Source organism: Bactrocera latifrons, unplaced genomic scaffold (genome assembly GCF_001853355.1).
Source record: "Bactrocera latifrons isolate USDA-ARS-PBARC rearing strain unplaced genomic scaffold, ASM185335v1 scaffold_287, whole genome shotgun sequence".
NCBI classification, from domain to species: Eukaryota; Metazoa; Arthropoda; class Insecta; order Diptera; family Tephritidae; genus Bactrocera; species Bactrocera latifrons.
The window spans coordinates 149336-167344 of NW_017536485.1; the positions used below are offsets into that span (position 1 = coordinate 149336).

At 38.9% G+C, this 18009-nt stretch overlaps 2 protein-coding genes across 2 annotated transcripts in view; both read left to right on the top strand.

Moving 5' to 3' along the window:
• Positions 1–18009, top strand: part of LOC108970156 — a 245029-nt gene that overhangs the window by 124783 nt on the left and 102237 nt on the right. The window lies entirely within an intron of this gene.
• On the top strand, positions 4763–7778 carry LOC108970158. Its single transcript, XM_018935359.1, has one exon. The coding sequence runs from the start codon at positions 6395–6397 to the stop codon at positions 7229–7231; it is 837 nt and encodes a 278-aa protein (XP_018790904.1). The 5' UTR covers positions 4763–6394; the 3' UTR covers positions 7232–7778.

An 18009-nucleotide genomic window follows, 5' to 3' on the forward strand; every position in this document is an offset into this window, starting at 1 on the left:
ACAATTTCTCTTTGTAATTCAAGCAATTTGCAGTGCCGTTCAATCAACCAGTTCATTATGAACAGTCAACAGTGAATGGTTAACGGTCCACAGTCTCAAAGCTTCAAACTTCAATCACTTAATTATGTACTTTGGGGTAATGGATACGAGTCAGCACACACACACACACACACACACATAAATGCTCGCTGAGCGAAATAATTCGCAGTAGTTGTTGCCGCGTTGGACTGTACGCTTTGCCATCAACTTGTTTTGATAAATGGTTGTCAAAATTTATTTATTTTTTCCACTTGCAACTGTGGCAGCAATTGGTGACTATGCAGCACGCTCGTGCCCGAATGGCGACGACTACTGCCTGATTAGTTGTTGCAGACTTTGGTGAATGTCATCCTCGGCGCATATATTTCTGCCTTCGATTTCGCCGTCGCGTCACGCATATTTGCACAGCAAATGATGCTGAAAACACTGTGGTGGACAAGCCACAAACATTTGTTGTTGTTGCGCACATATTTTCATACTTTTACTTATAACTAGTATATAAATGTATTTATAAAAAGCGTAAGCGCTGCAAAAAATATTGACACAATCTATAAAATTAAGTGCCGTCTGTTCAACGTTACGCCCACTCCTCGCTCTTCCTCGCTGGTCCAAGAATTTGCGAATATTTTCTGTTCATGTTTTCCTTACTGTTGTTGTTGTTTTTCTTTGTTGTCGTCGTTGTTTTCTTCACTGTAATTTCTCCATCATCAATATTAACCGCTTTCGGCGCAGCCGATCGACAAGAAAGTATTGCAAAAATCAACAACAACAACACGATTGAATACTGTTGCTGAAAGCGCCTTGGTTGTCACATACTAAGTGCTCATATATAATATGTATGTATGCCTGTACGTCATGAGCATATACATAATTCGTACTGTGACAAACTCCAGCAGCAGGCGCTGTTGTCGTCTCCGTCCACCGAAGATGATTGATAGCTGCCTATGCCATTATGCTGCCAAATTAGGGAGATTGGATATTTCATTATGATAACAATGGCAACATGACACGCACAGGCAAATAAGCACAGCCGCGCGTAGGGCATAGAGAGAGCGGCGAGGTACCGAAGGAAAGCGCACGAATTGCTGAAATTTCGCAGGGCACCATTGATTGTTTACGAAAGTCGCTTTGAATATAGCTAAAAATTAATAATGAAAATTTTGCTAATGAAGAGTTCTTAAGCCAAAATTAATGATCTTATTTTCATTTGTAACCAATTTTACAGTTTTTACTTTGCATTAACTCTACGTTTGTTCATCTGCGTCTCTCCTACTCTCCAGCATGACGCCGGTGAATTGTCCGCGCTTATTTGCCTAACCGGGTCTTCTACGGCGGTGCGTTATCATCACATAGATTCAAAAAATGTGTGTTCAGCGTTGTCTTCTGTCGCGTCGTTGCATAGGCATAACGGCTCTTCGTCATTTCCCATTCTGTAAAGGTACTTTTTGTAGTATACGTGACTGGCTAACAGCTGGGTTGTGTAAAAGCCGACTTCTCTGGCCGTCTATATGCTCGTTCTCCCATCTTCGTTACCATGTTGTTATAGTTGTCTTCCATTATTTCTTCTATTGCGGTCTTCTTATTTTACGATGTTTTCTTCAGCTTCCACAGATTTTTCCTTTCAGATCTCAGCTGAGTATAAAAGGGCGCTGAGCGTCGTCAACATTAGGTGCTTTCTCTTTACATGCCCGCTTTCTCTGCTAAGTTACGAGGTGATTTTCGCTGCCTTTCCTATGGCGTGCTGGATTTGTGCCTGCCTGTTTAGTTCGGGATCTAGTCTTATGCCTATTTAGATTACAGTTTTAGTGTCCTAAAAATATTAAGCTCTCTTCGTGCTTCTTTTGTGTCTCGTACTGTAATTACTGCTGCAATATCGTCCGCGTAGCCAATTAAGTACTATTCGTCTGGCATTTCGAGTTTTGGTATAGCGTTGTAGGTGATGTTCCACAAGTCCGAGTCTCAAATGGATCCTACTGCTGCTCCTGCCGCGACCGCTATCTATTGTGATCCCTCTCTAGTTTCATACAGTAAGTAAGCTCTGAGGTAGTCGTAGATTTTAAAGCTTTCTTCAAGATCTTCGATCATGTTCATTCATCTAGTGCTGTTGAAGGCGTTTCGGACAATTAATATATTCTTTATGCCATCTTTGCTGTGTGAATATTCCTGCTTCGAGGCAGGCGTTTTACATATTCAACAGTTCCGCCGGTTGCTCGGGTTTCTGCTGTGATTCCGTGGAGGCCGTGTATTATACCTGTGGTGTCGCCGAAATTAACGTTTTTTCTTCTTTAATTATTTAAAATACTTTGTTTTGTTTTATTTTCACTTTAATTGAACATAATATAATAATATTTTATTGTTGTTTTTTTTTTATTTGCTATAATTAGTTTAACTTTTTTATTTGATTGTATTTTTTATTTACCCAATCTTACTTTTACTTTCTTTGCAATCTTATTTCATTTCACTTACCTAAAGCCAAGTCGCGTACTCTTCCCTGCCCTAAGGTATGCAACGCTTTAAATTATCATCATTATCCTCGTAGTAATTTCGCTTCTCTTTCCGCAAGAGATGTTCTCCCTCTACACTGACAGCTTCAGGCTCGTCATTTCCACATTTTATATGTTTGTTGTAAAATATGACATCAATTTACATTTTTTCGGCGAAACTTTGCGACGTCGAGCAGCAGCACGAAGGAATTTGTAGAAAAAAGTGTCTCAAGATAAGGGAGCCAAGTTGGTTGATGTATGATTTGGTGGAAACACGGCATGCAAGTATTCAACGCCTGCAGACGCAACAGTAAATTTATCAGCAATTTGTTTTGGGAATTTAGATTTATATGCGTAACAGCCGCAACGTCACTACAGACAGATAAGCCTTGATTAATCTGTTTCGCTTTCATTTAAGCGCTAGCAGGTTGACTTTTTCCGCGTAGACGCATAAGCGCTATTTACAGTCAAGTATTTGTTAAGAAATTTTCAACGCGTGACTTCATATATGCGCATACAAAGCGGCTGTTTGAGGTTATGTCCAACTTAGTTCAACTTAAGTCTGATGCCTTCACACGCATATAATAATAGAAGTGTGGAAAATGTAATTGTAGAAGGCTTTATTTTCCAAACCACATTTGAAAAACATGTTTTTATTATTATAATAAAAGTTCAAAATAATGAGCTCAGCCTTCTACCGGACACATGTAACATGTGAGATTGGGTCTAACTTTGTTCAAGGTAAGTATGTTTTCGACTCCCAAATATACCAAAAAGGAATTTTGGATGCTTTATAGAGATAGTTTTTGAATAAAGCTTTTCGAGAACTTCTCTAAAACGTTTCATTTATACATATGTTTTTTATAATAAAAATAACTTTTAAAAAAAAAAAAAATAAATAATAATAATAATAAGACCAAGCTCTTGCTGAATACCATAAATATGGTAAGTTTGAAAAAATGGTAGCTATGGACGTAGACAAAGTGGTTAAACGTATCTATCAGAGACTGACAGTAATACCGCTGATAACGAGATGCCGGTTTAATGCTCTTTCCTTTTAAAATTCCAACAAGAACTTGATACTGACACTGAAACGAACCGGAATGTTGAGACACAAAGTCAACAGAAATAAAGCCACTCCTTGGAACACGTCAACGGCGACATCTGACGAAATCGATTATATTGATTTGCAATTAAAACCTCCACAAATAAAGCTATGGTTCCCCACTAATGAAAATAAGATAAAAAAATCATCTTCACAAATGATTAGATCACTTTAAAAATATAAACGAATATGCTCTAGCCTGGGCGACGAATACTTTCAGAGCTGGACTCTTTTCGTCCATACGTACGACTTGACCTAACCGGCGCAGCCGCTGTATCTTAATTCGCTGAACTATGTTAATGTTGTCGTATATCTCATTGCTCCATCGACTGCGGTATTCACTTTGAAAATGCGCAGAGACCATAAATCTTCCGCAGAACATTTCTATCGAAAACTCGTAACGCCGACTCATCAGATACTGTCATCGTCCATGCCTTTGCACCATATAGTAGGACGGTAGTGATGAGTAACTTCTATAGTTTGCTCTTTTTTTGTCGAGAGAGGACTTTATTTCTCAACTGTCTACTCAGTCCGAAGCCTGTATTGTTGCCAAGAGTTATTCTGTGTTGTTTTTCGTACTTGCTGTTAATGCTGCGTCCATGATATGCGAAATTATCTGCGGCTTCGCAGTCTGTCTGACATGTTTGTTTGATGAGAGGAGATATTTCGTCTTGTCCTTGTTCATTACCATGTCATTTACATCGCTTCTTTGTCCAATGGTTAGACCGCAGAACTAACGGCGCTGCTGTTACGGCCAACGACATTGATGTCATCGGCGTACGCCAGCTGTACAATCTTGCAGAATTGTACCTTCTCTATTCAGCTCTGCAGCTTGAATTATTCTATTCCAGCAGTGGATTGAATAAGTCGCCCATAAAGAGTCCCCTAGTTTGAAACGTCATTTGGAATCAAACGGCTCATAGAGGTTCTTCCCGATCCTTTCTTATAATTTGGTATTTTTAGTATTAGTTTTGCGTGGATATCAAATTCAGATATCGCGGCATAAATTCGGATCCTTTTTGCGCTGTGAAATGCAGCTTTAAAATCAAAGAATTAAGTTATTTAAAAATTTAATTTATTAAACCCATGGATATGTAAATAAATACTCTTCAGAACTTATAACCCTTTTTTTTTTTAAACTGTAACTGTTGGTTACCGTACAGATATTTCCAAACATATTTAGAAAAAAATCCTTCAGACGGAAAATTAAATAAGAAAATATGTTTCCAACCAGCATCAAAAGGTAACTGCATATTGAGAAATATTTTGGGAAAATTAGATCTGAGATAGTAGCTAATAAACTGGAACGCAGACCAAACAATTATTTTAGTTCCAGCACTTAATCTGTGATGATGTGTTCCTAGATAAGGTCAAGTTTAGGTACTTTGTACTATTTTGCTTTGGCCAGCCTAATTTTTATCCGCTAAAGAGGACGCGGGAGCAGCTCCTACGTTTGTCACGAAGTTTTTAGCCTGTCGGAGACCCAATAAAACATATATGTAAATAAATCATGCGAATAACAAGCTGTGTTCTTTTAGTTATATTCGTCTGTTTATCCGTCTTATCTGCCTTAATGTAAAAATTCGACCTATTCCTTCAGTTTTTGAGAAATCGATCTGAAAATTTGCACACCTTTTTTTCTCCCTAAGAAGCTGCTCTACGTCAAAACCGAAGTCGTTGCCTGGGATTCTTTTTTATGTGACGATGTATTTTCTCGAAATTTGGCACTGATTATTACCAATACTACTCGAAGGAATTGTTGAAATCGACCTAATAAAATCAATTTCTTGTATAAACATTTTTTTATATATGGAGGGTATTCTGGCTTCGGTGCAGCCGATGTAAAAGTTTAGTTTGTTTTAATTTATTTTTCACATTCTTTTGGAATATTCCAGACTATGAAAAGGCGTACAGACCTGCTAACAGCCCAACTTGTTTGGTCATTAAGATTTTCTTTAACTACAGTGTGAAGAAGTGTAAACTAAAACAGACATGTATGTTTTTGTTATTGCAGGATAATTTTTTGTACTTGCCTTTGTTCGGTTTTTCTGTTTCTGTTTATGTTTTATATTTAAGTTTTCAGGAGATGAGAGAAACGCTAAAATCACTGTTTCTTCACTTTGTTTCATTCTCTAGCCGTTCCATTGTCCGATCTCATGGCCAGGGTTCCGCCATGGTTAATTACAACCAAAACTGATAATGAAAAGAAAACTTTTGAATTACAGATTTTGTTAAAAAGTTGTAATAGGATTTCGAAATATAGTCTCTTCCGTTTTAAAGAAGAGCTGAAATATTTGTTAGGTAATGTTAAGTTCACTTTAAGCCTCAAAGGAACTAATTTCCAGTATATTTTCACTAATTGTGATAGCACGGCAACTCTAATTGCATTAAAAACATATGTTTTTCACAGCGTTTGCTTAAAGTTTTATTCTGTTCATTTCATCCAGTATATATTTATAAAATGTGGTGTTGCCTCAACAGCAAATTCAGAATGGATCTCGCAGTACTTCTTTCTTGTAAATGTTTTTGGTCAAAGAGTGATATCTCCCAGATTGGTTGAAAATGTTTTCAATTTTGAGATGCTGAATTCAATATTCACCAGTTTTTTATTCTTTTTCGGTCCTTAGTATTTTTTTTTTCATAGTTTCTAAGCGAAAAAGCTACCATAAAATTAAATGTGTAAAAAAATGGTAAATTTTCCGGCTCATCATCATAACATTCTCAACCATTGACCCTGAATCATCCGCACTTTAAACACGCTGCAATTATGAACACCGCGACCAGTACGAATAATACTGAATTAGAAAACAAATTCATTGAATCAACAGAAATAGCACTTGATTTGACTTTAGCTTTTTTGGATGAGGCACCAGCGAGAGCACCCATTGAAAAAGAACTGCCAACAAAAAGCCAAAGAGATTGCCAAACCGAATTCAATTTGATGGCAAAAAAATTTCCCGACGATAATATAATAGTTCATGAAGAAGCACAGTCAAGTTTAGTAAAACCATCCATGGTGCAGATACCACAGTATTCGCTACGAGACTCTGCATTAGGCGAAAATAACAGCATTGATGAGATTATGCGATCTATGGCTCTTGAACCGATCTTCGAAGATGTCTCAGCAGTTATACACGGGGAGCCAATTGACGAATTGGGCATATTGAATACCTCAAATTTAAAAGAAAAGGTCCACACCTCGTTAGTACAGAAAGCACTTAATAAGGTGCAGGAACGGAATAAGGAAAACCAACTTTCCAATATTGTGAATGTGAATGAAGTTTTCTCTACAAATGACGGGTTGTCTGATTTTGCACTAGGACCGAATGGAAAAATTAGGTGGAAGGGCATATTAAGTGCCACGCGATCACTTTTGGATGTAATGTTCGATCGCGAAACACTTGCCACACATACTCTGAGTGCTCATTCGTTAGGAAGTTTGCAGGATCGCATTTGTCCTCTTAAAGGTCAATTCCTTAAAGTTAAAGTTAAAGATTTAATATACATTTTGAAACAGAAATTTGATTGTTCCGAAGGTAGAATCCGTAAAATAATAAGTCAAAATTGTGGGGTTATGAATTATTTATTGAGTAAATTGTTTTAGCACCCCAATTGTATATATGTTATGTTACGCGTGAATGTTATTTGTAGTTCCGAAAATTTAAAAATATATGTGACTCGTATAAATATTTGAAAAGCTTTTCTTTCTTACTATCTTATTCCTTATGCAGGAGTATTACCATTTCTGCATTCAAAGTTATACTCTCTCTTATATTAAGCCAATAGATCTTACTATATACCTTATCAATCTCTAAAAACCGAAATAATTACTAAACTTATTTCTTGCATCACCGCTACTTCAAGTGTTGGTTCGAAAATTTACAAAGACATCTGGTTTTCGAAAAGAAGTAATATTTAAAGTTATGACCAAGAATTTAACTTTATTATAACGATAAGTGTTTGCCTTCATGTTTTCAAATTAGCGATTATTGGTCACCTTTTACAGCGATCGGGCCGTATATCAGAAACATTTCGTCGAATATTCTCTTCCAAAGAGCACAGCGCCTCGTCCTTATCATCTTAGACAATCGACTTCACATAATCCCACAAAAAATAGGTGAGCGATGTTAATGGCACACTTTTGGAGACCACGTCACAGGCCCACGACATGGGATAAAGCGTCAACGAAAAMTTTATTTCAATAACAATTTTCGTTGCTGAAGTCACTGCTGTGATCAGATCAACAGCTCGAATATTTTCTCCAGCAACAGATTGAAAAAGTCGCACGATAGGGAGTCACCTTGTCTGAAAGCTCGTTTTGTATCGAACGGCTCGGAGAGGTCCTTCCCGATCCAGACGCAGCATTTGGTATTGCTTAACGCCAGTTTACACAACCGTATTAGTTTTGCGGGGATGTCAAAATCAGATATCGCGGTATAAAGGCAGCTCCTTATCAAGCTGTTAAAAGCAGCTTTGAAATCGACGAAGAGGTGGTGTGTGCCGATTCTCTTTTCACAGGTCTTTTCCAAGATTTGACGCATAGTAAATATCTGGTCAGTTATTGATTTGCCAGGTCTAAAGCCACACTGATAAGGTGCAATCAGTTTGTTGGCGGTGGGCTTTAATCTTTCACACAATACGCTCGAAAAAACCTTATACGCGATGATTAGGAGACTTATCCCACGGTAGTTGGCGCAGATTGTGGGTGAATTTGGCAGAGCCCACTTAAATTAAAATTGCCGGTCATGCTTTCGTCCGACCATATTCTATAAAGAATTGTTGCATGTTCTTCGCCGCCGTGTTTAAACAGCTCGGCTGGCAATCCATCGGCCCCGCCGCTTTGTTGTTCTTCTTGCGGGTAATTGCTAACTTCTTCATGGTCGGATAATGGAATGTCTGTTTCATTGTCATCGATTGGAGAATCAGCTTCACTATCTCCTGGTGTTATGCTCTCTCCATAATTTTAGTATGCTCTGGGCATTGGTTACTAGATCACTTCTGGCGGTACTATAAGGATAGGGCAGTCTTGAAAGCCGCATCTTTTCGTAAAATTTTCGAGCACAACCCTATCAGCCAGCTTGTCAAGTTCGTACTTACGTATTTCGGCCTCTCTCTTTTTCTGTCTGCAAATGCGTGTCGCTTCCCTCTTCTACTCTCGGTATCTATCTCATCCCGCACAAATAATGGTTTAGTTGGGAACGGAAGGGTTTGCCAATATGCATGGCCTTCTGAATCGATCGGTTTTCTTGCACCTGAGAGTGGCAATGGGTGTGGTTTTTTTTTGTGGAAGAGCCTTGGAGGTCTTTGGGTCGACATTTTTTGAGCCTGTACGCTCTTCACCGCTGGAACTTTTTGTCTCAATTAGTTGAGAATGGTTTGGTGGTCGAAATATTCCAGGACGCCTCTGAGGACGACAATCAGATCCTTTTCCTGGTGGAGCTGGTTGGTCTTATATCGTATGTAGTATGTTTCCGTCCATGGTTTCGGTGTGAACCAAAATTGCTTCTGAAATGACTTTGGCGGACCGCATACGTACATCTGCTTCACCCAGACCGGAGCTAAGTTTTTCCACGATTCCTTCCTTAAGATTCGTTTTGGTGCAGAACTTCTTTCCTTAGGGGGGGCGAGATCCTCGATTTCTCAATATTCGAGCATTGGTAGTAGTCGTCTCTAGGAGAGTTTCTGAGCGACTAAACCCTAACGAACAGCATATTGTATAAACTTCTAAATACTCAAATACACTGCTTCTTTCTTGGAGTTCGAAAATTATCCCTAAGATTTGTTTCTTTCTACATTTTAGCGAAATTTCAAGTCCGAGAGTTTGTAATTTTTGTGTTCAATTTTTTTCCAAGTAATATCAAATAGTTATAAATATGACAAATTTTGTTCGCTCACCATCATAACATTCCCAACTATCGTCCCTGAAACATCAAAATTAAAAAATACTCTGCAATTATGGACTTCGCGATTTGCAATTTTAAAATAAAAAGCGAGAAAATTGAATCAATGGAAATAACACCTGATTTGCCGCACGAAGCGGAATCAGCAGAAAGCGATGACCGAAGCGAGTCAGAATCAAAACGTCAGCAACAATCTGATAGCAAGAGTCCATCCATTGCAGACTTGCAATTAAAACGGCGAAAAGAATTGTCAAAATCAAAAAGTCATCAACAATCTTATGAGGAGGGTTCATCCGTAGCAGATATGCAACTAAAACGCCGAAGAGAATTCGAAATCAAATACAAGTTGTATGTAAAAAAGTCAAAAAGAGACGAATACTTAGCAGTAGCCGAAGAAAAGAGTTTGCAAGATGAAGTTACAGCCGCGTTGGTACAGATACCACAATACTTAAAGGGTATACCAGAATCAAGAAGTCGTGACTTGCTTGATGTGCTTTTACCATCTCAAAGTATTAAAAACGAACGAGAGGATGAGCAAAACACAATAAGTTCTTCAATCAAAAAGAAACTGAACTTCAACGACCTCGCATTATTGCTACCCAAGCGAATGGGTATCGACGATGTTGTTTGTGATCTTAGCAGAACATCAGGTATTAAAGCGGAGCCTATCGACTATTTGGACTCACCAAATACGGTAAATTCAGTGGAGTCGCTTCTACATAAATCAATCTCTCCGCTACTTCAGCGAACGCTTGATACAGTTTATGCCAACCAATCCAGTGATGGTTTGAGAATAGGACCTCATGGAACATGGCTATCAACAGAAGATTTGAAAAAAATTAACTGGACTGGAGTATCAGCTGCAACGCGGTCGCTTCTGTCAGTACTTTTCGATCGCCAAACTCTTGCCAGATCCACAATATGTGGTAATCTCTCGCCTGCTTTTCCGGACCGTCCTGTTAAGAAACAATTAGACCCTCGCAAAATACAGGATGTAATATATTTTATGAAATGCACATTTCATTCTGAAGAACGTGATATTCGCAGTGCAATAACTATGAAATGCGCGGATATTAGAAAAGCTAACCGAAAATATAGTTTACCCAAGCCAAAGTTTATTTTGTTTTAGTAGCTTAAACAATTCTATGTCGGCATGTTGTGTTATATGTGAGTATAATTTTAGTTGTAGTTATTCAATTAGGGTTGAGAGTTTAAGATGTCAAAGGAATATGTATTAAAAGTTCATAATAATTGGTATTGAGCTAAACTCAAACCGTTAAAAGTGGGGTTTAAAAAAAAAAAATAATAATAGTAAAGTAGTTTGTCTAATGTTTAATATGTGCTTTGGTTACGTTTTATGTACTGATTACTATTTTAATTAGAATAAAAAATAAAAAAAATATTTGCAACTCTTTTTTTTCAAAGCATATTTTTAGGCGAATTTGAATCCAGTCAAGGCTCAAGTCAAACCTCATCTAAGTGTTATTATATACGAATTTCATTTCCCCTCAACATGTTGCTAGAAAGCTTTATTCACCTAAATATTGTGGCTGCCATCTGAAACTAATCGAATATGATATAGGGTTATATTGTTATATGTTCGTCCGTATTTCCGTCCGTCCGTGCAAGCGCTAAATTGAGTAAAAATTCAGATATCTTAATGACGTTTAGTTTAGGCGTTCATAGTGTATCTCTGTGCCCAAAATGCTGTCTCTTATACACATCTAGATGTGTATAAGAGACAGTATTTCCGTCCGTCCGTGCAAGCGCTAAATTGAGTAAAAATTCAGATATCTTAATGACGTTTAGTTTAGGCGTTCATAGTGTATCTCTGTGCCCAAAATGAATAAAATTGGCTGAAAACTTGACTCAGCGCCATATCATTCATATCAGGATTTCGAATAAGGATGAGGAACCTTAATGAAAGTCTGGTGACATTTTATTAGTACGTGGTAAGTTAAAAATAACGAGTGGTCCCAGTATAGGTACTTTCTTTTTATTGAAATTGAAAGCATACTAAATACAGGTTGTGCAACCCGCTTGACCTTCCCAAGCGACCACTCTTCGCCTTATGGGCTCTTGAAAAGTTCCAAGAAGAGGCGACTTTTTCTATCCAAATTTTGTTCAACAATCGATTTTAGCGATACGTTTCAAATTTTGCTTGCTTGCCGCTAGTTTCAACCAGACGCAACTTAATTGAGGGAACAGCGAGATCGCACGATCTTATTGGCCACGCCATAAACCCACGACTACGACTACAAAAGTAAGTACTTACCGTACTTATCCTACAATAGATTATTTACGGCGGTACGTAGCGCCGTCCTGTTAGAACTGCCAATTCTTAGTACAATTTCCAAGACAGTCGTCAACTAATATTGTAATATTGGCATCAGATGGAAATACCCATCAGAAGAGTTGTTCTACTTCCTAATCTGTGCTGGCATTGAGTCCAACTCGGATCCGAAGGAATTTTTCTGATGCGTTTGGCCAAAAATGCTCCACCATAATTCCATTTCCATTTTGATTAGATGGCTTTAAGGTTCATAGGAAGTACTGCATGCAGCCAACGCACTAATGAGACGGCAGCCTCAACTGCTGTGCAAAATGCACACAGCTCGAGCTCAGCTAGGCAGCAAGACTCCCAGTCTGATCAATCCCCTACCCCCACAACCTTCATCCCGGTTCAATCTTCGTACGAGGGTCACAAGGCAATTCTTAGTTCTCCGCACCGTCTATGCCGTGTGTCAGATCGTAATGTATCGGAACATGACATCAGCCAAATGCAGTTCTTGTTCTGGCTGGTTTCGTTTCCCGTCGTATTCCCACCTGAGCACCACACGTAATACCGCCATAAACCTGATTACTGCATTTTAATTGCAACATACCAACGAACAAGATCGAACAAATATAATAGTTAAATTTATGAACCAGCAAGGCATATCGATAGATGCTGTCCAAGAAACCAAGCATCAACCGCAAAGATATTACCCTAGATTGTCAGGATTTAGCTATCAGGTTAAGCGGCGTTGAGCCCAAAAAGCACCTCGACATCATTTCTTCTATTTCATAGCTCGCCTTCATCAAACTAGCTATTGATAGTCCGATAAACGGCATAACCTGGCGACTTATGCTAACTCTCGCATTAGACCATTTGCCCATAATAATCGTGATCAGAAAACACCATGACTTTATTTCCATGAACAACTGTAGCTACGTTGACTTTAATAAAGTTAACTGGGTCGGCTTCACGGAAGTCACTGAGAGCACCTTCAACGCACTATCCATTCCTACGATCGCATTCGTTTGGCGAACGTTTATTCCGCAAGGTGGTCGCTGCTGCTACTGCACCACCACAACACTTAGCATCATAAACGACCGGGTATCCCTGTGAGAGGACTGCCCTATTGGCCATTGAACACCATTCACAGTGGAGTCGTTAACACCTTCACTGACTAACTCTCAGTGAATGGTGTACTTGGATTCCGAAACCACCATCGCAGAACAAGAGCTCGAATTGACGTGTGACACAAGAGTGACAGTAGCACAGCTTCGTTCTTGTTATTGTCACTTAATCCCTTTCTCCTTTTAGTCCGAATCCGTCGAAACAGCTCATTTCCTGGACCTCCAGCTAAGTGACCTCTATGACATTACTGGCGTCTTCATATTTGAATAATTAGACAATACAGATCATTGACGACACAATAAGGGAAAATTGCGAAAGGAACTCGATGCCAATTATGGGAAAATAATGGTCGAAACAGCCTATTTATTGGGCCTCCCATTAAATGACCTCGATTGCTGGCGCCTTAATTTTTAAAGAATTATGGACCAATGCTTCACTCTCAGAGAAGACAGATGGTTGAAGATACCATAAAGGAAAATTGCGAAAGGAATTCGTTGCCAATCATGGAAAACTACTGGCTTTGGAAAAAAAGTAATTGGTATATTAAAAATGGCATTTTGGAAGGAAAGACATTGCCATTAAAGGAAATAAAAAATTTTAGGAGGAAAATGGGAAACCTCAATCTCCTGGGTCCTGTTGTGGAACAGAACCACATGGTTAGGGTGAACATAATTTGAGATTATGTTTTATTCTGGTTTATCAGGCCTTACTAAGGGCGTTCTCAGTCCAAGTGTTGGTCAACACCTTGGTAGAAATCTGTTATTTTTCTTTCAGACTTTTTCAACAGAAACAAGAGCTTTTTCGTGCTCTGGCGCTCGTTCAATGAAGTTAGGATGAAAAATGATGAGATATTAAAAGATTAAAACCCGTACTAGACGTCGCTGGGAGAGTTTTTGAGAGACTAAAACCTACAGCTTAAGCTTTTATATATTCCAAAGCTACTTCTCTTGTTTGATATACGGCGAGGGAAGAATTTATTTCGTAGAGTTAGGACCATCCACATTCGAGCGAAATTTCAAGCCCTAGAGTTTTTAATTTTCTAATTTTTTTTTTCAAATAGTATCAAATTGGTATAAATATGACAAATTTTGTTCGCTCACCATCACAACATTGCCAACTATTGACCTTGAAACATCAACATTTTAAATATTCTGCAACTATGGACTTTGCGAACAGCAATATTCAAATAAAAAGTGAGAAAATTCAATCTAGAGATATGCATTTAAAACGCCGAAGAGAATTCGAAGCCGAATTCAACTTGCATATCAAAAGATTAAGAAGAGGCGAAGACGTAAAATTAGCCGAGGAGAATAGTTCGCAAAATGAAGTAAAAGCCCCAATGGTACATATATCACAATACCCGTTAAAGCGCCCAGAACCCGGAAAGCGTGACTTGGTTGATGATCTGCTGCAAGGTATTAGAAAAGAGCAAGAGAATGAGCAAAACACAAATGGTTCTAGAATCAGAAGGCAACTGAACTTCAACGATCTCGCATTATTGTTACCCAACCGAATGAGTATCAACGATGCTGATTATGGTCTTAGCAGAACATCAAGTATTGAAGCGGAGCCAATGGACGATTTGGACTCATCAAATACCTTAAATTCAGAAGAGTCGTTTCAGCGTGCGCTTAACACATTTTTTGCCAACCAGTCCGGTGATGGTTTTAATTATTATACTGATACTGCAAGCCATTTCGGAAGAAATAGCATATTCTAATAAAATTGGGAACATTATTTTAGTCCCTTAACCAAGTATCTGTACTTATATATTCTATGTGAGTATAATTGTGGTTGTGGTTATTAAATTAAGGTTTATAATTGACTTTGAGCCCTACTAAAAATGTTAAAAATTAAGTTAAAAAAAAAAATATATATTTCTATAGTGTAGTAGATGTAATTAGTATTAGCGTCGACATTTTATGTATTGATTATTATTTAATTGGTATTATTTGGAAAAAAAAGGATTATAGTTATAATAAGACACACACCTTCGTTTTCAATGTTTTAAAGACTCAACTCAGACTCAACAGCTATTTTAGGTAGGTTGGACCCCATACTCCCATCCCACGCATGCACAATAATCCTTACCTAACCAAACATTTCAGATAATTGTATTCGCCTTTCAAACGTCCCTTCCAGATGCACTTATCTTGGATAGCCTCCAGATATTCTGGAATGAATTTCCACAAGCTTTTACAGATCTCCCGTTCAAACCATCAAAACCTGGAAACCGTTTAGTAGATCCAGGCCGAAAGCATACCTTAACTCCCCACCATCTAATGAAGGGACAGATAGCTCTTGTGGAGGCTATTAGGTACCACCCATTCGCTGAGTGCCTCGCCTCTACTGTGACTTTGGTATCCGACCGAATGCCGGGATACCTTACTAAACCACATCGAAGGTCGTGTCTAGTCCAAGGATAATTGGACTAATACTCGCAAGTAGTAGTAGCTTATCCATATACTACAGGTAAGGCTCTAGGGGTTCGCTGAATTTGCAGTACAAACTAGCGACAATCATATTTATCGAACTCCCCTTCTTTAGAGACGCAAACGCCCAGCTGTGAAGAGTACACGATCATAGTATGGATTGTTCATAACTATTGCGGCGTTAGCCCCAATATCTTAAAACTGAGAGGGAGACCCCTAACCGCACCATTAGTGGCGCAGGGCTCCTGGAGTAAGACAACACCGCACCCAACCTCAAGCATACAATCCCCCAATTCCCTCATAACGGTATATGACCCCTGGTAATTGAGCTGAAACAGCGCTCCCATTAATGCCTAGCAAGTGCGCGCTGCACGATGCCGCAATATACTGGGCAGACAGCCGGCTTTCGCTTAAAGTGGCAGTTGCGACAATGCGGGGCATTGTGGCAAGTGACGGCTTTGTGACCCTCTTGGCCACACCTCCGACAGACATTGAATTTGGCCCGACAATCCGCAACCCGGTGGTCGAAGCCCATACACCGGAAACAACCGACAATTGGACTATCTGCATGCACTCGGAAGGAGAACCACTTAGACGCTTCCTGCCTCCAAGAGAGTTGAGTCAACCTGCCGACGAAGATGGGCATTCTCTGTTATCACGGTCATGAGAATCTCCTCAAACCGTGACGAAAGGTCTAACAATTTCTTCATAGTAGAGCACCCAAGCGCTGACGTCCACGGTTACAGCTTTTAAAGAGCACCCTTACCCTCAACCTTGTTGGTACTCACCTTGGTACCTACTGCCACCTTCTGCACAACGCCTCCACTCGCTGAGCGTTTCTCCCCGCCGCTGCTTATCTTCGGGCCGACATCCGTGGCAGTACTTTCCACACTGCTGTCCCTTTCGGAGGAGCTCCTACTGCACTCCTTTGGAGTCCGAATTTTCTTTGCGCCCTTTCACAAAGTTCTACCTGCGTTAGCACACACACACACTTCTGGCATTGTCACTACGCTTTACGCTTTGTGTAACTTACACACATACTATTCTCACCGTTACTAAATTTGTTTGTCACTATTGTTAGTGTCACTATGATTTGTGTGCTAAACTCGCGTTTCTCCGTTTACGAGTGCGTTCACTTCGGCTGTTCACAAACAACTGACGTCACGTAGTTTCGTCTGTCTTGGAGCCAGCAACAATGTGAACCTCGAAATCCAACGCCGAATAGCTCTTGTCAGCAGATGCCAATTCGAACTGAGTAGAAGTGAAGTCCTCTCTCGACGAACAAAAGCCAAACTCTATAAGTCACTGATAATTCCCGTCCTGCTATATGGTGCAGAGGCTTGGACGATGACAACAACTGATGAGTCGACGTAGCGAGGTTTTGAGAGAAAAGTTTTGCGGAAGATTTATGGTCCTTTGCGCGTTGCCCACGGCGAATATCGCACTTGATGGAACGTAGAGCTGTATGAGATATACGACGAGATTTTTAAGACGCATCCCATATTTATGCTTCTTATTTCCGGCCTTTTAGCTCTAGTTTTGGTTACTTTTCAGTAATCTAAGAGTATTAATCTATGAGGTATCTGCAGCGTGTCTGAAAGCGTGTATTTTCCCAGTGAGAAAGTGTTTTTTTTTTTTTTTTCAAAAATAGTTAAAATCGGGTTCCGAATACCGTCCAATCTGTGAAATATCCAAGTGAATTTTATGAAACACCTTTTTCTAGTAATAATTTGGTCTAAATCCAAAAATTCGCAAAACTGTGTCAATACTATTATTGAAGAAGAAAAAGCAAAATAAAGAAAAATCAATTGTGTGCCCTTCGTAGTAAAACTGTTCTTCGCACATGATCGCTCTCAATCTCTAAGGACTGTTGTTGTTTTTTGCAAGACAAACAAGAGACGGTTGCTGCTCTCTGCCATTGATCAACGGTATTATCGCATAATTTATTTGCATCTCTGCTTGGCATTAATATTGCGAGAAGTTATTCGAGAGGCTTCTGTAATGAGAAGAATTTAACAAGAGCGTTGTTGTAAAATGAAGGTTTTCTGATGAGCACAGTATCTTACATTATTTCATTTTAATGGTCATTGTTAAATTTTCATTGCCGGCAAATAATGTGTACCGAAGCTTGTAGATACGTGTCCAGGTAATGTTGCTAAAAAATATAAATATATTTAAAATATAATAAATTTTTATATTTTCATACTAATGGGCACAAAAAGTCTTCACACAGAAAAACTGTCCTACTTATAGTGTCAATAACAGCAGAGCTGCCACAAGTTTCTATCCTGACCCTCTGTTTTTATTTTCGATAAAAAGACATATGTCTTCGTTGGCCAATTTAAGATTCAAATTTTAGCTTAATAACAAGTCTTGGATGTCACTTCGACGGGGCTTGTTCACTCAAGTCATTCGCAATAGTGAAACTCGTTGTAAAACTTAAAAAATTAGATAAATCACTGTCTTACATAACATTTATTTCACAATCTTTTACTTTACTTCTACAAATAAGTATATATTTTTTTGGAAGAGTGCAACGCTCAATGACAGAGAACGGCGAAGCGATGACGGCTATCCTCATATTCCGAAAAGTTGTTGAACTCTGCAAATATTTTTGCGCCACTGTCCTCCACTTTTGCGCCATGAA